The sequence below is a fragment of the Emys orbicularis genome, chromosome 2 (assembly GCF_028017835.1).
Source record: "Emys orbicularis isolate rEmyOrb1 chromosome 2, rEmyOrb1.hap1, whole genome shotgun sequence".
Lineage (NCBI taxonomy): Eukaryota > Metazoa > Chordata > Testudines > Emydidae > Emys > Emys orbicularis.
Genome location: NC_088684.1, coordinates 72,798,533 through 72,820,538, shown reverse-complemented (window position 1 = coordinate 72,820,538; position 22,006 = coordinate 72,798,533). Strand labels below are relative to the sequence as shown.

Below are 22,006 nucleotides of genomic sequence, written 5' to 3'. Positions count from 1 at the left end.
GACTCTGGACCAGCAGCTGAGCAGACTAGTGCCCTACTGAGTGAAGAGACAACCCCCAGAAGTGGCAGCCGACCAGCTGCAACATGGTGAGACAGAGCCCCAGCTTGACAGAGCAACTCCAACTAAGTGGGGTAGGAAGCAACCCAGGGGAACCAGACTTGTGCTGCTGGGAAACGAGGCAGCAGATTTCAGTTTCCCCACCGACTCAGTGGGGACCCCCCCTGCCGCTAACAAAATCCTAGGCTGGGACCCAGTGGAGTAGGGTGGGCCCAGGTTCCCCCATCCCCTTTTCCACTTCCCCACTTCTGGAGATTGGCAACACACTCACTGTAGGCCTAAAGGCCTGTGCCTTGATTGTTGTTTACCCCACCCAGGAGGCTGTGGGCTTTAGACTGTTGATTGCTGTCTGCCTTAGCCAGCAGGCTCTAGGCTAAAGACGGCTTATTGATCTGCCCTGCCCAGAGGCCAGAACTCCAGACTGTTAAATGTTGTTTGCCCCAGCCAGGAGGCTGCAAGCTATAGACTGCTTGTTGCTTGGCCCCAGCCAACAGGGCCCGAGCCCGATTACTGTTGCCTGATGCAGTGAGGCGGAGTGGCTTTCCTCCCAACTTGAGAGTGAGGAACCACTATAATAACCTATCAAGATCCCTTCCAGTTCTACATTTCTATGATTCTATAAGATGCCTGTACTGAGAGTGGATAAATTGAGGGTCAAGGGGGAAAATAAAAAATGTAAAACCCCTTGAAACCGTTGGTATTTGTTATAAATCATGGCTGTGCATTAGGCTCATCCATAGAAGTAGGATTTAGGTTTATGAATTTTAGAATTCCAAGACCAAAATTGTTAAGTTAAGCAGCTGAAAATTCATAACATCCCAACACTTCAGTAGCACATCTGAAATTCAAATTAAAGAACTATAAAACAGGGGTGGTCTGTTCTCATTAAGAATGGTAAAGCCAAGGGGCTAGCCAACCCTTATTTCATGGCATGGTCCTTTAAAGTTTGGGGAGTTCTGATGTATGCAAAGGCCTAGGAAATGACAGAGGCAGATACTGGTAAAGAGGAAGTAGTGTTTGAGGGAGAAACCCTGTTACTGTCCCTTTAGGGCCCAGGATTAGCACAGGGTGGGGCAAGGCTCCACTCTCTCCCAGTCAACTATGACGAGTCCTGAGAAGGAGGGCAAAATATATGTGGGAAACTGAGCCAGCATGGGGAGAAGCTAGCTGAGGTCTGTATCTGGCCTGAAGTACAACCCAGCTCCTGGAGAAGGGCTGGGGACTCCTGAAAGTCGGGGTGGAATCCTACCTGAACCCTTATACACAGCCCATAAAGGCTTGGACTTCAGGGGCTAAAGAGGGGCTAAATTTTGTACTCTAAAAGAGTTAACAAATTATATGCCCCACAAAAGGGGTATCTGTTTGAAGTGCTCAGGTCTGAATAAATGATTGAGAGAACCAAGAGGGAGTAGAGGACAACACGTTTCCTGGGCCACAAGGTGTGCTTGATGGTGGCATCCTACAACAACAGTACTTTATGAAAAACACTAATTCACCAAGATGAGGAGTCACCAAGTTCTGTAGCATCATTCTTGTTGTTTCTGTAATAGATGTTGTTGAGTTATTAATTCTTGCCCTGAAAGAGTTTTTTGCTGAAGTGGATCCCCATGCCAGTCCAGAAAATCAACAATATGAAAACCGAGTACTCTAAAACCATGGATGTTTCAAAGCATTTCTTCTTTTTCTGTAAGACTGCTATGAAAATAGCGTGTTCAGGCTGACAAAGTATTGCTATAATTCCTCAACACAAGACACTGAATACTGGTATTCTGTAGTGCTTTTCTGAAGTTCAGGGGTGCACTGAAAAGTCCTAGGGTAGTCTGAAATTATACTTCTTGGACTTATCCTAATTGTTAAATTATCACAGCAAGTATAACTGATGGCTGTTGATTTTCTTAGATTTAGTGGCAGAGTTACTGCTTTAAAATCCAAAGGGCATCTGTTCAAATCCCACCAGAATTCAAATTCTTTCCACAATGATAAGGAACAGGTGACTGATTCAGTTTGACTGATCTGATTCTGTGTTGTTGCATAGTAAGCTATAATTAACTACCTGTAGGTACATTTTTGCAGCATTCTGTGATTAAGGAGCTTTTGGCTAGATTCATAGGGACAATGTGTAGTTAGTTAATATGTTGAATGTTAATGACTAATTCTGGTATTAAGACACACTTTTGCTCCATTTAATAGATGAAAAATCTGAGGTACCAAAGAGTAGCTTTTTACAATGTTGTCAGAAAGGAAGGCTGTTGCAGTTACTATCAACCAGATCTCCTGATTCCCAGTCATAAGCATCAGTCATAAGACCATACTACTTTTTCTCATCAGAATAAGCAAATACCATCACACATCTATATTTATTTTTTTCTTATTTTCACTTTGGCACTTGTGAAAACAAGTGGATTGATAGCTTTATAGACAAGGGCTGCATGATTTTTTAGAATAGAGATGAACAAATTACAGATAATTTACTTGAATAATTTTAATTCTTTTTGTTTGTAGAGTCTCCACAAACATCACTCTTTCTTGAAGATATTTGTTTAAAAATAATTTATGCTATTTGTTACTTTAAATTTAAAATTCAGAATGTTGCTTAGTTGTGACTAGTCAGATAAATCATATGATACTTTCCCCCTTTCCTCAAGTATACATTTTAGTTTTGGACACTAGCTAAAAGTGAATTTTAATTTGTTTTCCATGAGTATTTGAGTGTGGAAGCTTAAAAAGTAGCTTTCCATATGTATGTAGCCAGGGGCTGCTCTATGTATTTTGCCGCCCCAAGCACGGCAGTCAGGCGGCTTTCAGCGGCGCACCTGCAGGAGGTCCGCTGGTAATGCGGATTCGGCGGCATGCCTGCGGGAGGTCCGCCAGTCCCGTGCCTTCGGCGTACCCGCCGCCGAATTGCCGCTGAAACCGCAGGACCGGCAGACCTCCCGCAGGCATGCCACCGAAGGCAGCCTGACTACCGCCCTCACGGCGACCGGCAGGCCGCCCCCCGCGGCTTGCCGCCCCGGGCACGTGCTTGGAGCACTGGTGCCTGGAGCTGCCCCTGTATGTAGCCCAGTGGGCTACTTTGTCTTTGCATTATATTCTGTTTTGCATTATATTCAGCAGTAATGCAAGAAACCTACAGGCCTGTATCCTGTAAGACGTTAGCTTCAGCAAGTTAGCATAAGGCTTGAGGCTTATGAACTTTGCACAGATAAACTTTGCACAGATAAACGGCCCAACAGAAAAACCCAAGTATTTGGGGAGCTGAAAATAGTGTTTAAGGTGAAGTTCTGACCACAGCTACATGAGTCCTGGCAATGAATTGATGTACATAACAGGTACATGAGATACATCTATGGCTAGTCATCTTGCCTGCCTATATATCTTTTCTTATAAGTTTATTATTTTCTTATGGGTTTGATTATTTGTTTTATTATAATAGGTTTATATTAGAATATATTTTGGCTGTAACACAAGGGACCTGCTGGCCCCATCCTATATGTCGAAGTAAGGCAAAGTTAGCATACATTTGTTTGGGACCTTTCACCTGGATAGATGGTGATGAGCTAAAGCATAAGGTCCATATATGGCTGCAACCTTTAACATAGAGGAAATATTAAAGCAGGTTGTCACTGGGCCCTTCCTAAGTTCATACCATTTTAAACTTAACAGATACACCACAACTTGGAACTTGGAAAGAACCGAAATAACCAGTTAGGACAGAAATAACAAATGTGATACCTAACCACAAAAGAGCCATGGTAATGAATGGACATATATGATAATAAGCTGAGATCACTGATATACTAACCTATAGGAAAAAGACACTCCAACATTAGTAAAGCAAGGAAATACAAATAAGGAAAAAGGGGGAAAATCCCCTATTGAATATGCATCGAACATAGTGGCATCAGCGTAATGTATTATAAAAGTGGCATTTCAGCCTGGGGGCGGTAGGAGAGAGAGATGTAGATGGAGGTGCCAGAATGATGGGCACTGGTGATGAAGGGAAAGGTGATGGTGATGAGGAAGATAATGGCTTCAGGTTGTTCTACAGGAGATGGTGTGATTATATGGATGTGCAGATGTATATTCTGTAGTATCTCTATTTACCTTACTGAGTTGGGGTGTTTGTGACTGTGCTAAATGTATTAATAAACTATATTTGTAAATATAAAATAGTTCCTATAGTGTGAGTGTTGCAACTGTGCACATCGCGGGTTCCCAACTATATAATAATTTGAATAACACTGGACCTGATTGTGGGGCAAGAATATGTCAACCCTCAAAGTGATAACTGAGGATTCGTAAATAATCAATATAATTAATACATAATCTAAAGGTCGGGCAACAGATATTCAAATTTAAGTCAAATTCAATTATAAGAATGGTAAAAAGAAAATATTAGAGAAGGGTAAACACAAGTGAAGCAAATTTGTTCAATTTTTGAACATATTTTTTTCTTAATATTACCTTAGTTCTGAAGAATAATACAGCCAGTGAAAGCTTCCTTAACCCTGAATGAAAAGGAAGCTCATCTTTCAGTTTTCTACTGAAACTGGCAACAAAGATGCCAATTGTGCTGGTGATTTTTGTAATGTGGGTATCGGTCTTCTAGGAAGAGGACTGAGACTACCAACTCTTTTCACAAAAGCCACCCAAAAGCCATTGGATCGTGGTAACTTTGGTTTACTTACAGCTTGGACAGCTTTTAACGAATGACACAGAACTGACTGATCTAAACAACTATTATCTAGAGACAATCCAATCCCCTCTATTTTTCTGCATGTATTGAAAAATGTGACTCATTATAACAATGTATTGGAACTGCCATTTACTATGCCAAATTTGAAAGATCAAAATAGCCTGCCTGTTCTCATAGAAATTGGGTCTTTTCTTTTATCAGAAAGTCTAATGACAAAAAGCAACACAACACTCCTCAAAAGCCAAAGCATCATTAATTAGTATAGTGCATGAAGAGCTTTCTCAGTGAGCATCAGGTATTCAGGGGCAGAGTGATTTGGTGTTTGTTTGTTTTGTTTTTATAATACTAAGCACGTGTACTGTTTGTGAAAGAAAGTGGATTGACGGCACTGGAGTGATGCGTGCCTTTTTAAAGGAACTCTGAGAAACTGAGATGAGCAATTCTAGCTAAGGGCCTATGCTGTAGTAATGGCAATTATTTTTTGATGTGAGAACAAGCGAGGGCTGAATGATCAGGTCCACTCTGGCCAATTTGCACTAATTATACAGCACATAGTAGTCTAGGCCAATCACTCTCCTTACTCAATGTAAGTGTGGAGGAGCTGGGAGCTCCACTATGCCCAAGTCTCCACTGGCATAATGGGGGCCATCTGTCCCCCATAGTCCACTCTCATACAGTTGCCACTTAGCCTGCCTCCACTGTGTGCGAGTTGAGCAGAAATGATGAGGCAAACTGGCAGCATCACAAAATGGAAGTAGTTGGCAGATCTGAGCACTGCTCTTGGCCATGGTCATAATTCCATGGTATAATTATGTATTTAATTTTAAAATGTCACAAGTGGCTTGTGCCCAAGATGTTCTCAGAGTAATTGTGAAGTTTAGAGTTTATGGGGACAGTGGTTCTTCATGTCGAGGAATCCAAATACATGCAAGCAAAAGCAGGACAAAAATTCAAAATGAGAACATTAAAAATGTTCCTTTTGAAGCATCTAGTAAATATTTCACTAAATAAACAACATGAGCATTCAGTTCTTGTGTAAAATTGTAGTGCTAGTAATGATAGGCAATAAATCCACTGAAGTATGAACACAGAGGATTTTAACTTCAAATGTCAATGCAGCTTTGTCTCTGCCACTGTTGCCAAAAAGTCCATTATATTTGTTTTGTTGTATTCTTACAGTATGGTATACTTTTTCTTCTTTTTAGTTATCTTTTTCTGTATTGTTGCCGTGAACCCAATTTTTTCTTCTTCTAATCCATTATCCTTTTCTCACATACTTGTTTTTTCCTTCTCTTCCATGCACTCTTATTCACCACCCTTCCACATCTATACCCATTCACTATGAAGCTAGGCCTCGTGTTCATAGTGAACATAAGGGAAATAACACTTAAGGGTGTGTATTGAAAAAAGCCTCAATCATGTAGGGAGAATAACATTTCCACCATAATCACCAGAGTCCCAATTTGAAAGCATCACTTTTTCTGTCTTAACATGAAAGATGTAGCAGGGAGAATTGGAGCATCAGTTATATAAAGAGCTCTGGAATATTGTGGTTCTTGTCCAAGTGAAATTCAAACAGTACCTTATGGGAAAATTAACAGAGCCAGATTTACTGGCTCACCCTTTCAGGAGTTTAATACCCCGAAAATGTTACTAATTAAAAGCGCAATTACTATTGAGAACCAGCTAACTGCTGTCTTAATTCTTCTCCCAGAGTTTGTTCCCCACATCAGTTACAGATGCATGTGAATTCTCTTATATCAAAGTACATACATAATTATTAACATTAGAGAACAAGAGAAGCTTTAATAATTTATTTTATTAACTAATGGTAAATGTGATCATTAGTGTATATATATATATTTCATTTCAATGTTTCAATATTCCACACTTCAGTTAACCAATATTCAATTTGTTTAACATCTGTAAGTGGCCAACTGAGACTCTCTGCCATGCAAAATATAATCTTTTTATATTTACCTTGTGTGCTCATTTCACTTCCCACTCTGGTTTGTCTGTTTTATTCATGTGTTGCATCTTTTCATAAACCTAGACTTTGGGCATTCTTGTTTGTACAATACCTAGCACTCTGGGTCCCTGGTCCTAATTAGAGCCCTTAAATACTACTCTAATAAAATAATAATTCAGTTTCAATAAGTTATGTGGACACTATTTTGAAAAGTGACTGGTAATTTGGCGCTGGTGCCTCAGTTTTTGGGTGCCTGTCATGAGACACCTTAAAGGGAACTAAGTTTTTAGAGGGTTGGTGGTCAGTACTTTCTGAACATCAGGCTGCATTAAAGTGTCTCAATCTGGGTACCCCAAATCACTAATTACTTTTGAAAATCTTAGGTTGCTAGGACATTGCTTTACAGGTGGACATTTAAACAACATGTGAATCTCTTATGCTTGTTGTGACGGAGTCTCCTTTTCATGGGTAAACTCAGTGCTACAAGTTTACAAAGAATATTGTTCAAATATCAGACTTAGCTCTCATAGGTTTTCCTAGACCTGTGAAACTTCCTTGACACATTAATCTGAGTAACTAAAAATATAATGTTTCTTGCTTCAACATTATATGTTTCTAGTATAGGTGTCTCTGACTTATGGATAAACATGAGCTCCGTTCTCGTGTTTTCTGCAATCTTTATCTTGCTCACAAATTCCTCTTGTTGCCTTGGATACTGCATTCTGGCTGTTCTTCACTAAATGATAGCTTTCTGAGAGAGGCAGGCAGTGGGTATAATATAGAACAGCCTCCAGATGTAGAAACAGCCCGAGAATAGGGAAGCCAGAAGCCACTCCTTTGCAGCCTCCCTACTCTGTTGTGCCCAGCAATTACTGCATGTAGCACACAGTGTAGGCCATTATATGCATTCACTCTAAATTGTAAATAGCATTGATTTAATTGGGTGGGGGGGCTGAATTTCTACTACAGTTTCCTCTTTCTCGTTCTGCACTTACTTACATTTTACTGAGGGCCTACATACTCCTTTGATACTTTTGCTTTCTCCCTTAGGACTAGAATTACTTCTATGAAGCTACTCCTGTTTATGCTACTGGAGGATCTGGCCCTTAATCGTTATCTTGTCAGCCCTAATGTCAGCCCTGAGAGACATGCACAAAATAAGTCTATACTCTTAAATTCATATGTAACTTAAGGCTTTAGTAGCTTAGGGTTACCATATTTCAATACTGCAAAAAGAGGACACTCCACTGGGCCCTGGCCCCACCCCAACTCTGCCCCTGGCCCTGCCCCAACTCCACACCTTCCCCGCCCCGGCCCCACCTCAACTCCGCCCCTGGCCCCGCCCCAACTCCACACCTTCCCCGCCCCGGCCCCACCCCAACTCCGCCCCTTCCCCAAAGTCCCCCCGGCTGCTGCTGTGCTGGGGAAGTTGCTTCGGCACCCACTGTGGTGGAGAGTGGCGGGAGCCGGGAAAGTTGGAGCCCGGGGAGGAGGCGGTCCCCTTACCATGCCTCCCTGTTTTCCCGGACATATCCGGTTTTTCAGAAATTCCTCACGGACGGGGATTTGAGAACCAAAAAGCCGGACATGTCCGGGAAAATCCGGACGTATGGTAACCCTACCCCAGAGCCACCTCCCGCCCGCCCGCCGGACCCCCCCAGGCCTTACCCCAGAGCCACCTCCCGCCCGCCCACCCGCCGGAACCCCCAGGCCTCACCTCAGAGCCGCTTCCTCCCGCCCAACAGACCCCCCCCCCCCCAGGCCTCACCCCAGAGCTGCCTCCCGCCCGCCGGACCCTCCAGGCCTCACCCCAGAGCCGCCTTCCACCCACCCGCCGGACCCCCCAGGCCTCACCCCAGAGCCACCCGCTCTCCACAGGGCCCATCCTCAGCCTTCTCCTGTCTCAGTGCCCCCTCTCCTGAGAGCCTGCCCTCCGCAGCCCCCCCACTCTCCACAGCTCCCACCTCAGAGTCCCCCACCCCCTCCCATAGCCCCCACCTTCCATAGCGCCCCCCCACCTTCCACAGCACCCCCACCTCAGTCCTCCCCTTCACCTCCCTCCATAACCCCTACCCTTCATTTCCCCACCTCCTCCCATAGCCCACCCCCTTCACAGCCCCCCACTCTCCACAGCCCCTGCCTGAGAGCCCCCCCACCCCCTCCCATAGCCCCTTACCCTCAGAATCCCCCCCACCTCAGAGTCCTCCACCCTTCACCTCTCTCAGGGGAGCCTCCACCCCGCTCCCAGCCGGACCCGGCGAGGCTGCGGCAGCTCAGGCTGCGGGAGGCGCTGCAGCGCGGGCCCTTTCCGGGTGGGGGAGCTCGGGCTCCTGGGAGCCGCCGCCGCCGTGCACTGAGAAACTTTCCCCTGCGCCGGGACCCGCCCCCGGGCAGCGGCTCCGCTGGGGGGAGGCAACCCCGGCTGCACGGACCGCTGGCGGGGGGGGGCTCCTTGCATGGCCAGGATGGGGGGGGGGGAGACTGAGGCTCTGCCAGAGCTGCAGGGGATGCTCAGAGGAGGGAGAAGCGGCCGCGGGTCCCCCGCACCAGCAGCTGGCTGCAGAGACGCCACCGCTCCTAGCCGTGGGGCGCAGGGTTGCAGCAGCATGGGGGGGTTGCAATCCGCAGGCTGAGTGAGCTGACACCCCAAGAGGAGAGGGGGCAGTGGGTAGGGTTATCATACGTCCGTATTTTCCGGACTTTTTTATATATTTAAAAAATCCTCCCGGACGGCAATTAACAACTAAAAAGCTGGACATGTCCGGGGAAATACGGACGTATGGTAACCCTATAGTAGCTCAGTAACCACACATTATGATAACCTTCTATTTTGGAAACCTTAATGTGCAGGACAAATTGCAAGTCAGAACCAGAAAGAAAGCTAAACAGAATTACACAAAACAAAGAAATCAAAACAAATGCAAAAAACCAGCCTCTTTTGGGTTACTCTGGGTTTTATACTACTCAGTCCATGAAAAACTACTAGCTGTTCACATCAGTCCTTCCAAAATTTTCCGTTAATTCTCCTGATTTAAATAATTTTCAGTTTGCAAACAAGTCAACCTTAATTGCACTCAAAACATATCTGCCATAACAGTCCAAGTTTCTGAAGTGTCATTGTAGCCGCGTTGGTCCCAGGATATTAGAGAGAAAGTGGGTGAGGTAATATCTTTTATTGGTCCGATATTTTATTATTTATTGGACCAATAAAAGATATTATCTCACCCATCTTGTCTCTCTGAGCAGTCCAAGCCCAGTTCCTGAAACAAAAGTTTATTCAAGAATCCCGCATGAACTGGGTTCTTAACAACTTAAATGAGTTTAGTCCTTTTCCCAAAGTTTAGTGTTCTAGTCCATTGGTCCTAAATCTGTAACAGTCAGTTTCAGAGATAGGCCAAGTCACTTGGTCTGATTGGTATAACAGAGCCTTTTGTCCTAGACAATACTGGAAAAAACACAAGACACTGGGAATATGGTTTAACTAGACTGTAACTTTATTACGTAGCTTATCTGGGAACTATCCACCAATTACTCATCCAGTACAGGTCATCCTTCCTTTGTAATCCATACTACCCGGTGGGGCATGCCATCAGCCCCCTGATCCTCACACTGCACCTGGCCCCTGCACTATTTCAGTGCAGAATAGTGCACTTTGGCAGGGGGAAAGGCATTTTAGCCTCCTTTGGGTGCAGTGGATCCAATAAGCTTATGCTGCACTTTCTCTCCAACCCATCAGACACAAGGAGGGGTGGGGATTTACAATCCTTAAAGGGTCCAGAATTTTTCTTTCCCCTGCTGGTCTACACACACCTTTAAAGCTCTAGAGGGTTGTGGGAAGCATTTGCAAAAGATATCCATCCCAGTTTTGCAGGTTGAAGAGGTTTGGATAGGTTTCTGATTAAAAAAAAACATTCAAATATTCAGATTCTTGGTCAAACCAAATCTCAGCTTGAAATCTTTTGACATTTGCCTGCCTCTACCCTTAAATTTGTTTTTTATATAAATTTTGCTTTCCCTTCCGTTTATTTATTTTTACAGAATTTTGTCTGTCTGTGTTGAAAAAAAGGTGTTGTTCTCCTGTTAAACATTAAGGACTGGCTTCAGTAGAAAATATGTCCAGTTTCCTATCAGATGCCTGTTTGAGGTCAAACAAGTCCCCAAATACTGTTTTGTTTTTTCCTATTTTGGTTTGGTTTGGTTTGGATGTTTTTGTGGCTTTAATAACCCTGCACAAGCTTATATAATGAGGAAGCCAGAAAGAGCTTTTATTTATTTTAAAGCTAGGAAGGTGTACAAAGTGTGTCAAAAATATTTTGGAGAACAGTTATTCTATTAGGCTTCTTAAAGGTGTAGTAGAGTCCATTTAAAATAATACAAAATACTGCCTCTTAAGAAATTATTCTGCATAGAGCCACCATTTACCTTAGGCCACTAGTTTACTAAGAACAAACTTCCTACAACAGAAAAGATTCCTGATGGGTCAACGTTATAAATTTGCAGTTTTCTGAGGTAGATTTGTTGATTTCTTCAGTTATATGTACTCCATCCTCCATTTATTATAAGCAAATGATCTCTTATTCTCCATTTCCATTTATGAATGGCAGTTTTATGGGCTAGAGTTTTTATTTTAACGTTGAGGAGTGGAACCAAGTGGTGTGGATTTATTTTTAATATATATTTATTTTGTAACATAATTTATTAAATAATGATTATTTTAGGCTTTATATACTTTCATATAAAAACATTTAGAAGAGATTTTCAGTCATGTCTCTGTGCATGAGATGACTGCATCGTTACAAAAAACTAGAAACAGACTTGTTCTTCAACATCTGATGACTCTTTGGTGACAGATAGGAAAGGAAGGGGGGGACAACAGAGATGCCACAGTTGATTCAACCTGACATACACGTGGGTAATCTCATTGGATGAGCAGTAATGCCCAACAGATCACACAAAGGGAAATGTTAAAGATGAGGAGTTCTGGCCCAGATTAGTTTTTATTTCTATGTTATCCTTATTAGCTATCACTATAATATCTTGCTGTCCAAAGGCTTTTTATGAGAGCAGTTTGCTGGCCTAAATGAAGTAAGTTTGTGGTCTCAGCCCAGTTCCTAGTGTACTTGTATTGGCACCATAAAAATTACATCATAGTGAGAATTAATTGACACCCAAGAAGGCAAATCAGGTTGAGAGGCCAAAGAATTAATGGGTTTGGATAGTGAATTATTCCTTCATTCCTAGATGTCCTACTTAACCAGGAGAAAGTCTCACTGACAGAGCAGGGTAGGGAAGTGTGTTTATGCTGTACCTGTTTGTGACTAAATACAGGGGTACAGTCTTCAGGCTTGCAATCCAGCATATATCACCAGGACATTAAAAAAGTGTAAACAAAATTAAATAGCCTTTACCCAGAGCTAACAAAGCCCTAGCTAGGATGATTTAGTTGGGGTTGGTCCTGCTTTGAGCAGGGGGTTGGACTAGATGACCTCCTGAGGTCTCTTCCAACCCTAATCTTCTATGATTCTATGATTTTATGATTAGCCAATGTTAAGTTGGAAATGAGAACTTGCTGTGTTAAGTATTAGAAAGACAAGGTGGGTGAAGTAATATCTTTTTGTTGGACCAACTTCTGTTGGTGAGAGGGACAAGTTTTGAGTTTACACAGAGCTGTTCTTCTGGCTATATGTAAAGTATTAAAATGCAGGGTTCAATCCATCCCTTCTATCTCCCCATCCAGTACAATGGATTAGCCCATGACTCTTCTTTCTATTACATCATTCACTTTGATCACAAATAGAGAATGTACAAGGCATATGTATTTCCCCTCTCCCCCGAATTCAGTAAGTCCAAATTCTCAATGATTTCAGTGTGTTGACCTTACCTCACACATCATTCCCTGTCCTCATCTGTCCACCTGTGGCGAAGGAGGAAAAGCAGTGGCTCTGTAGGGCCTGCTTCCTCTCTCGCATCATGAAGGGTTGCCTTATGCCTCTTTACACCCTTGCATGGACACAGAAACCAGCCCATAGTTTGGCCCTTCGTTTAGGCTATTGCCAGATTATTTGTTCTATAGATTAGGCAGAAAGCAGTGATACTAGGAGACCTATTCAGTTTGCAGTGTACGTGTCTTAATTTTATACTATATTTATATCAAATAGAGACACACACACACACACACACACACACACACACGTCAATACAATATAATTATAAATACACATATGGATATATATATACACACACACACACACATATACCTGTGTGTGTGTGTGAGTGTATATATCCATATGTGTATTTATAATTAGATGTGGCTTTTCAGCTGTGAATTTTATACACCCATAGATGTAAAGGCATCAAAATTTGTGTGTACATATATATATGCATCTTTGTGAATGGTATATGTGTACAAGTGAAATATAATTGTCAAAATTATGTAAAGTAGCTAATATTAAATGTTATCCCAGAATGAAAATGGGCAGAAGAGCCTACAAAATATTTCATACTTGTCTTTTTGTAAATATACATAAGCAAGACTGATGTATAAGTCTGCAGTATATCAGCTGTATACATTGAGTTTTAAGAAAGCATAATGCAGGGAAAATGTTGGTGTTATCTTATAAATATTGATTCACCTGTTATTCACCTGTTACTCTTATAAATATTGATTCACCTGTTAGCAAGATTAATTCAGTCATTGCTGTTCATTCAACAGTATCATAAAAAACTAACAAATGAGTTTTAGATTGGGACACGAACTCTACTTTTTCTCCAGATCTTCTTGTTTCACCTGCAGCATGAGTTTCTTGGGATTTTTCTTACTCTGGAATTGACAGGTTTATTATGACAAGACAAGATGATGTGGGGGATGTAAACTATTCATTAAAGAGTTAATGTCGATATTGTGGCAGGAAATATTAAAACTAACTGAACTTGATTTAACTTTTTCAGGAAAGAACGGTAACAATTAGAAGACAAACTGTAGGAGGATTTGGATTAAGTATAAAGGTAGTATGCATTTTTTTTGTTTATTTTTCCACAGGTTACACAAAACATGTTTTTGTCTTCTAGTTAATTTATTTTAATGAAGGCAAATTGTATTTCAGAGTACATGAAACAATAGCACAAACAAATTCTAAAAGGGTTAGTTAAAATATTTATTTACTGTCACAATAAGCCATCAGCAGAAACATTGCCTGGTGGAATGAAATGGATGGAGGGCACATCCCCTTAAGATTCAGGATGTGGCGGGGGGGGGGGGTCTCTCTAATAAGATTTTACATGAAAATGAAAAAGGGTATGCAACTGCACCAGACTGTTCTTTTGTTCAAAAATACTCTAATTCAAGTGCTTGTTAATGAATGCTAAATTACAGTGGGAGGCACAGGGAAAAGCTAATGAGTTCATCAATTCAAATAATCTAATCAAATAATATCACATTAATTCACTTTTACTCATTAATAGGACTGGAAGTGTTATTGTTTCTTCATATTGGTTATTTTGCTGTAGATGAGACAACAGCAGCAATTTAGCGAGCAACTTTATTTTCTCCATGCCTTAGGAAGATTTAAGGGACATTAAAGGCCTATGTGGGCTCTTTCTTAAAAGAGAGGGAAAGAGTTAAGCATTTTGAATACCTTACTTCAACCTTGAATCACAGTGTAGGTAACATGGCATTAATTTTAGCTTTCTTCTAAACACAGCACTCTTCAGCTTTAAGATAGCAGTGGAGAAAATCAAATATACTATATAGGAATGCAAAAGAGCCTTAACTTATGCATATGAAATTAAGAGTATAGACTTACGTTGTGCATGTCTCTTAGGGCTGACATTATGTCCCAGAGAAAGAGATGAATGGGCACTTCCCTCGTATTGTCATTGATAAGAAAATTGCTGAATAGAAATATTAGTTCTTAAACCATGTCTTGAGGCTTTGCTTTTATCTTATTGACCCCGAAGGACCGCCCTTCATGGAAAACTAATTGCTATTTTGGGCCCAAAACTGCTTATGAACTAAGTCAATGGCAAGCAAGTTGTTCTCCTGAAATGTTGTTATGGTTTGTTGTTTATTCAATAATCATAAAGTACTACATGTCATTGTCAGGTTACTAATAGGGATGAGTGAAATTGTGTAGCTAGTATAAGGAAAAAAACAGCACATGGCCTAGAAGTCAGGATTTTTGAGATTTAGAAGGTAAACTTTTCATGAAAACTCACGAAAACAGGGTTGTTTTTTTTAAGTATACAGTATTATGAAGTCACGTGTAGGAATATAAAATTTGAGGATGGATCTTATTATTTAAGTAACAGGCAAATATTAACACATAAAATAACATTACTAAACATAAGTGAAAGAGTCCTTGGGAAGTACGTTATCTCCACTGAAATATGTGCATTGCTCTCAAGGAGTTTTCCTGGAGAGTACGTGACCATTATATACTACTAAGTAAAAAAGTTCTACTTTAGAAAATCTAGAAAGTTTGGATCGCTAAGCTTGTAAGCTCTTTTGGGCAGGGACCATATTTTTGTTGTGTTTGTAAAGTGCTTAGCCCCAGTGTGTCCTAAGACCCTGATTAAGGCCTAAAGTGCTAGTGCAATACAAATAATAAACAACAATCATATGCTAAGGGAGTTGGAACAAATTGTAGTGAAGTTCATAGAATCATAGAATCATAGAATATCAGGGTTGTAAGGGACCTCAGGAGGTCATCTAGTCCAACCCCCTGCTCAAAGCAGGACCAATTCCCAACTAAATCATCCCAGCCAGGGCTTTGTCAAGCTGGGCCTTAAAAACCTCCAAGGAAGGAGACTCCACCACCTCCCTAGGTAACGCATTCCAGTGCTTCACCACCCTCCTAGTGAAATAGTGTTTCCTAATATCCAACCTAGACCTCCCCCACTGCAACTTGAGACCATTGCTCCTTGTTCTGTCATTTGCCACCACTGAGAACAGCTGAGCTCCATCCTCTTTGGAACCCCCCTTCAGGTAGTTGAAGGCTGCTATCAAATCCCGCCTCATTCTTCTCTTCTGGAGACTAAACAATCCCAGTTCCCTCAGCCTCTCCTCATAAGTCATGTGCTCCAGACCCCTAATCATTTTTGTTGCCCTCTGCTGGACTCTTTCCAATTTTTCCACATACTTCTTGTAGTGTGGGGCCCAAAACTGGACACAGTACTCCAGATGAGGCCAATGTTGAATAAAGGGGAACGATCACGTTCCTTGATCTGCTGGCAATGCCCCTACTTATACAGCCCAAAATGCCATTAGCCTTCTTGGCAACAAGAGCACACTGTTGACTCATATCCAGCTTCTCGTCCACTGTGACCCCTAGGTCCTTTTCTGCAGAACTGCTTCCTAGCCATTCGGTCCCTAGTCTGTAGCAGTGCATGGGATTCTTCCGTCCTAAGTGCAGGACTCTGCACTTGTCCTTGTTGAACCTCATCAGGTTTTTTTTGGCCCAATCCTCTAATTTGTCTAGGTCCCTCTGTATCCGATCCCTACCCTCTAGTGTATCTACCACACCTCCTAGTTTAGTGTCATCTGCAAACTTGCTGAGAGTGCAGTCCACGCCATCCTCCAGATCATTAATAAAGATATTAAACAAAACCGGCCCCAGGACCGACCCTTGGGGCACTCCGCTTGAAACCGGCTGCCAACTAGACATGGAGCCATTGATCACTACCCGTTGAGCCCGACGATCTAGCCAGCTTTCTATCCACCTTACAGTCCATTCATCCAGCCCATACTTCTTTAACTTGGCGGCAAGAATACTGTGGGAGACCATATCAAAAGCTTTGCTAAAGTCAAGGAATAACACATCCACTGCTTTCCCCTCATCCACAGAGCCAGTTATCTCATCATAGAAGGCAATTAGGTTAGTCAGGCACGACTTCCCCTTGGTGAATCCATGCTGACTGTTCCTGATCACTTTCCTCTCCTCTAAGTGTTTCATAATTGATTCCTTGAGGACCTGCTCCATGATTTTTCCAGGGACTGAGGTGAGGCTGATTGACCTGTAGTTCCCCGGATCCTCCTTCTTCTCTTTTTTAAAGATGGGCACTACATTAGCTGAATCATGCATTTAAAATAAAATAAAATATTTTTTCAGATTAGCTAATTTATTATGTTTTATTTGTATCACACGGAGAATGTCAATCAGAATTGACTCTAACAGCTGCAAGCTGAAGGTCCATAATTTCAGACTAGAAATAGGACCCGCATTTTTAAGATAGGGTAATTAACCACTGGAACAATTTACAAAGGAATACAGTGGATTCTTCTTCACTTCAAGTCTTTAGATAAATATTGCATGGCTTTGTGTTTAAAAAAGCTTTAGCTCAACCACAAGAGATGGTCTTGATTCAAGAACTCCAGGGTTGAAGTCTATGGTCTGTATTATGCAGGATATCAGACTAAGTGACCATAATGGTCCCTTCTGACTTTAAAATCTATGAACTGGGGCCCTATTATATAATGTAGTTTACAAACTGTGACAGAACATCATAAGAGTCTTAGTCTAAGAAGACAAGGGATGTTGAGAGGGTTGGGATAGGGATACAGTCAAATGTTATATGCACACATACCGACATAATATATATTTTATCTATGTTTGATAATGAATAAAATACCTCCAAGACTATACCAAAATGTTTCTCAACTTGATCTGGAATATTGGTATTCCATACAAAGGTTGCTATCTATCTAGTTATTCTCCTGTCTGTTGGTGGACAATAGTGTTTTTCCATGACTCCCACACTTTTATTAGACAACAGATGAGAGTAGGTGGGATTCTTAGCTCTTTTTTTTTAAATGCGTGCTTTAGCACTTCCTGAAATACAAATAGAAATATTGACAACATATCCAAAAATCTTCTATTCAGACTCAACTAAAAGGAAGAAACTTTGGAAATCTTATGAGATCATGTTCTATCATGTGATTTCCAGACCTATCCTTGAGCCTTGGAGAGCTACTGACCATTCCTGTTTCCCTTCATCTGTGGTACAACATAAAGATCCTTCTAACCCCATTGATTCATAGATTTGAATATTTTAAGGCCAATAGGGACAAGTATGATTCTCGTTTATGGGTTATACACAGCCCATAGAATATCAGTTAGTAATTTCTGCATCAAGCCCATAACTTCTGTTTGAAGTATAGAATATCTTTTAGAACAATGGCTAGTCTTAAATTTAAAACTTCAAGTGATGGAGAATCCACCACATCCCTAAGTAAGTTGTTTCAAGGATAACGACCTTAATGGTAAAGAATTTGCACCTTATTTCTAATCTGAAATTGTTTAGTTTCAACTCCCAACTACTGGATTTCATTATACCTTTTGCTGCCAAATTAAAGAGCTATATACAGGGCCGTCCCTAGCCATTTTGGTGCCTCACGCAGCCCCACAAGCCTCTGCAGGGGGGGGGGCGGGCTGGCCCCAGGCCTCCATGGGTGAGAGGCTGGAGGGCAGGGGGGCAACCACCCCCCTGGCCCCAGCCCGCTCCGCTCCGCTCTGCTCCCTTGGCTGGGGGGGGGGGGGGGAAGAGGCAGGGCGGGGGTGGAGGCTTTGGGGGAGGGGCGGAGCAGGGGTGGGGGCCATGGGGGAGAGGCGGATCTGGGGCTGGAGCAGCACGCAGCTGCGCAGGGCACCAGGAAATGTGGTGCCCCAGATTCCCTGGTGCCCTGTGCAGCTGCGTACTTTGAGTATGGCTAGGGACGGCCCTGGCTATATATACTATGAAAAATCTTTTCTCCATATCAGTAATGGTAGAGCATGACCAAGTCATCTTTGAAGCGTCTCTTGGATAAACTAAATGGAGCTTCTTAAGTCTCTCACTATTTTCCTGGCCTCCAGACAGACCTTTTTCTTATGAGCAGAAGGAGGATAGGTTATAATCCCCTTGGAATGCAGCACTCCTTGCCTAGCTGTTGGTTAGTAGTCTTTGGGGGAAAACTCCCCCATTGGGGAGTTAGTAGTCTTTGGGGGAAAACTCCCCCCACTCGCACCACTGGTGCGGCTCCATCAACAATCGCAATAGAGGGAGAATTAGTTTAGCTCAGTGGGGGACTGCACGAATGACTAAGTACTTCCAGTGTAAGAGCATAAGAATGAAGATATTTTTCATATTTATATTGTCTACTTCTGTAGTTTCAACAGCACTTTGAGATCAATTGTTTTACATGCGACTAAAGGAAAGCTGATGTGTTTCTTTGCAGGAATGCAGACCCAATTTCTCCTTAGGCCTTGGACCTGATCATGGTGTCAGTGAAGTCAATAGCAAAACTTGAATTGACTTCACTTGGAATAGAATTGGGCTCCTTATGTAGTCTGAGGTCAATTATGTGCAACAAACTTCAGTCAGCAGTTCAGATGGATTTATTTTCTCAAACTTCTAAGTCTCCTTCTGAACACCCATTAATAAATCATTGTGATAAAGGATGAGCCCGGAGTGAGATTTAGAGATTGATAAATGAACAGTAGTACTTCAGTCATGTTTTCATATCTTACTGACAAGATTAAATTGCACAGATTCCGAGAGATATGTTTCTAGGTGTATGACTTTTGAAAGAACATTGTGTTTCTCAATAATCTGACAGAGTGTAGCATTATCAGTGAAGGAGGCAATAAAATTAATAGTTCATTAAGGACATTCAGCTTTACAGTTATAATATTACTCCTGGCTCTCAGAGACCTGTACAATATTCTTTCCTCCCTTGTTTTATTCTTTTTTTACCAAATATTCTGCATAAGAAGCCAGCTGAGTATGAATCTGTTAACTTAGGGAGCTGTTTGGGGAAGGAAATGCACATCCCAACAGACTAGAGACCAGTTATTAGAATGATTTTGTGGGTTCGATTGTGCCTGGCTCCAGGCCAGTGGCACTAGATTTCACAAAGCTAGCAGAGCTTTGTTCCAGTCAGAGGATCCAGCCTCATGTTCCACAGAGCAGAGAGAGAAGTGTGTGCTGAACCTTGTCAAAGAGCATATTAACAGCCATGCTCCCCACTGCTTTGAGGCTTTATGCCCCAGGCATAATAACCCCAGTAGCTTCCATGTGTTGTTACTTAAAAGTAGAATTTAAACCTATATGTGTGTGTTGATCCACTAGGGGAGTTTTGGGGAGAATCAGGGTCAGTATTGCAACAGCGTCTAGCAAGATGCCACATGGAACATGTGCAGATTTTCAAAATCACTTACTGTATAATCTGATGCATAATATTATATCTGAGAGGCTGGCCATTTCCCCTGTCTCCCTTGAGATTCTTGTCTCTCATACTATGGGGCTGTAGCTCCTTTGGCTAACATTTAGGCTGGTGTCCTCCGGTGCCTGTGGCATGACTAGGACACAGAGAGAGTGTTAATTGTTAAAGATTGGGATAAAATTTGTTGAAGCAAGTGGGTGTAACTGCTGCCTTCATTTAAAATCATAGAAACATAGAATAATAGCAGTCTGGAGGTATTTGATTAGGTGTGTATGTGGGGAGACAGCAGAGAAGCACACAGTAACAGATAGAGAAGGAATCTGCAGACACAACGTAGACAAGCATTGAGGGTGGCTCTGGGAGAAGCCGAGAGAGGTTTTGGGTCAGGTACAGGCTGAAAGAGGCTTGTAAGAATGAGCAAGGAAACCATCTCCTGTTGTTTGATTCCTCCTGTGTTCAGGGAAACAGCACTTTGTACATTCTTTGTAAATAAATAAATCAGAATTGCATCAAAGAAATACCTAACTCCGTCACCAATTTCTCCTTCCAGTTGGAACAACTTACAAGGCCTAACATGTATCAGAGGGGTAGCCATGTTAGTCTGAATCTGTAAAAAGCAACAGAGGGTGCTAACATGTTTGGCTTGCTGCTCAGGCCAAAAGGAGTAATATTATTTTACCTGTGCAGTATTGCTTTATGCTCCTTTAAGCACCTATTTATATAGTGTTAAACAAACAAGCTATAGGATACTGCAAGCCCAGGGCTGGCTGGCTTCCCTCCTCCCCGTGGACCAGTGCTTGAGGCAGGCAGGCAGGTCAGGCTGCTGTGAAGGGGGAACTGATGAAATGTCTGTGGTGAAGGAAGACCAAAGTCCTAAGCACTGTGCCTGAGCCCTAAAATGCACTGGGCGGAAGGGCAGGACTGATTTTCTGTGTAGTCGTGTAAAGGAGGAATAAGGGGGGATGGGGTTGCAAAGGCATTGGTAGTGAGTGATTTTTGTTTAGAGGTTGTGGAGAGAATTATGTGTGCGTGTAAGTGGCGGTATTTGAATGGAAGGTGAGACTTGTAAAGTTAGCTGACTAGAGCTGGGTTTTCTTAGCCAAAGAAAGCTCTATTAATTTTGATGATGATGATGATGGATGAAAAAACCTCAAAGGATATTTAATACATAAATGTGTACATTTATTTAGCAGTTTTGAACAGTTCAACTGAATCCCTGAATATATGTGAAATTAAGGGGGGGATTAGGTTCTCTAACTACTTATTGAACAATCAGCTCTCATCCACGGCAGTTTATGCATTGTACATACCTGTAGGAGCTTCCCCCATTCACTGGCAGTAGAAAGTATGGGGGTTCCCTCCTTGCATCCAGTTGCTAGGGATGTCTATGGGTTCCATAGCTTACAGTCAAATCCTGAAGAAATATTTGTGTTCTCAACCACTGCCAGAAGCCTTAACCCTCTCCTACTACTTCAAGAGAATTTCAGGCCACTTCCCATCATTGTCACAAGGACACATTTACATTTTTGAGAATGGAGATGATAGCGTCTCTTACCTGGCAGCTCCTATTCTTGTCTCCACCTCCAAGGAAGCTACAGATATGAAGAGAGACCATCTGGCTATTCTGGGAGGTGGAAGTCAGCAAGACCCACAAGGGCTTGGAAGAGGAGAGGGACACAGTAAAAATTGTTCAAGGGGTATTGCCCCAAATAAGTTGGGTAACCACGAGGAAGGGCCAGTGGACTTAGAATGCAACATCTGGTTCTCATTTCCATGCTTAGGCCACTAGACCATGTTATTCACATATGAGATCAAAGTAACTGCTCAGTAGAGGAGACCACTCAGCTACAGGCATTTGGCTATTGCCTGGAAGGGATACGTAGAATCCCTAGGCCGTCAAGAGTCGCCCAGATGGCAATTTTCTGTCCTATAGCTGTGAATTAGTCTGGGGTGATCCTCAGTCTTGAGGGACCCAATGAAGTGGTCCTCATGGATCCCAAAGTTAAGCCTTGGTGTTGTTGGGGGTAATGTGATGACAAAGTCTTTAGGTAAAAATGACCGTGACAAGCTGTTTTAGTGATTTGAG

General features: G+C 42.3%; 1 protein-coding gene across 1 annotated transcript in view; it reads left to right on the top strand.

Annotated features, from left to right (window-relative positions):
• SNTG1 (syntrophin gamma 1) overlaps positions 1-22,006 on the top strand; it is a 260,892-nt gene that overhangs the window by 6,118 nt on the left and 232,768 nt on the right. Inside the window, exon 2 of the mRNA XM_065398308.1 lies at positions 13,671-13,727. Within this exon, the coding sequence (XP_065254380.1) occupies positions 13,671-13,727 (57 nt within the window). The remainder of the gene's footprint in view (positions 1-13,670; positions 13,728-22,006) is intronic.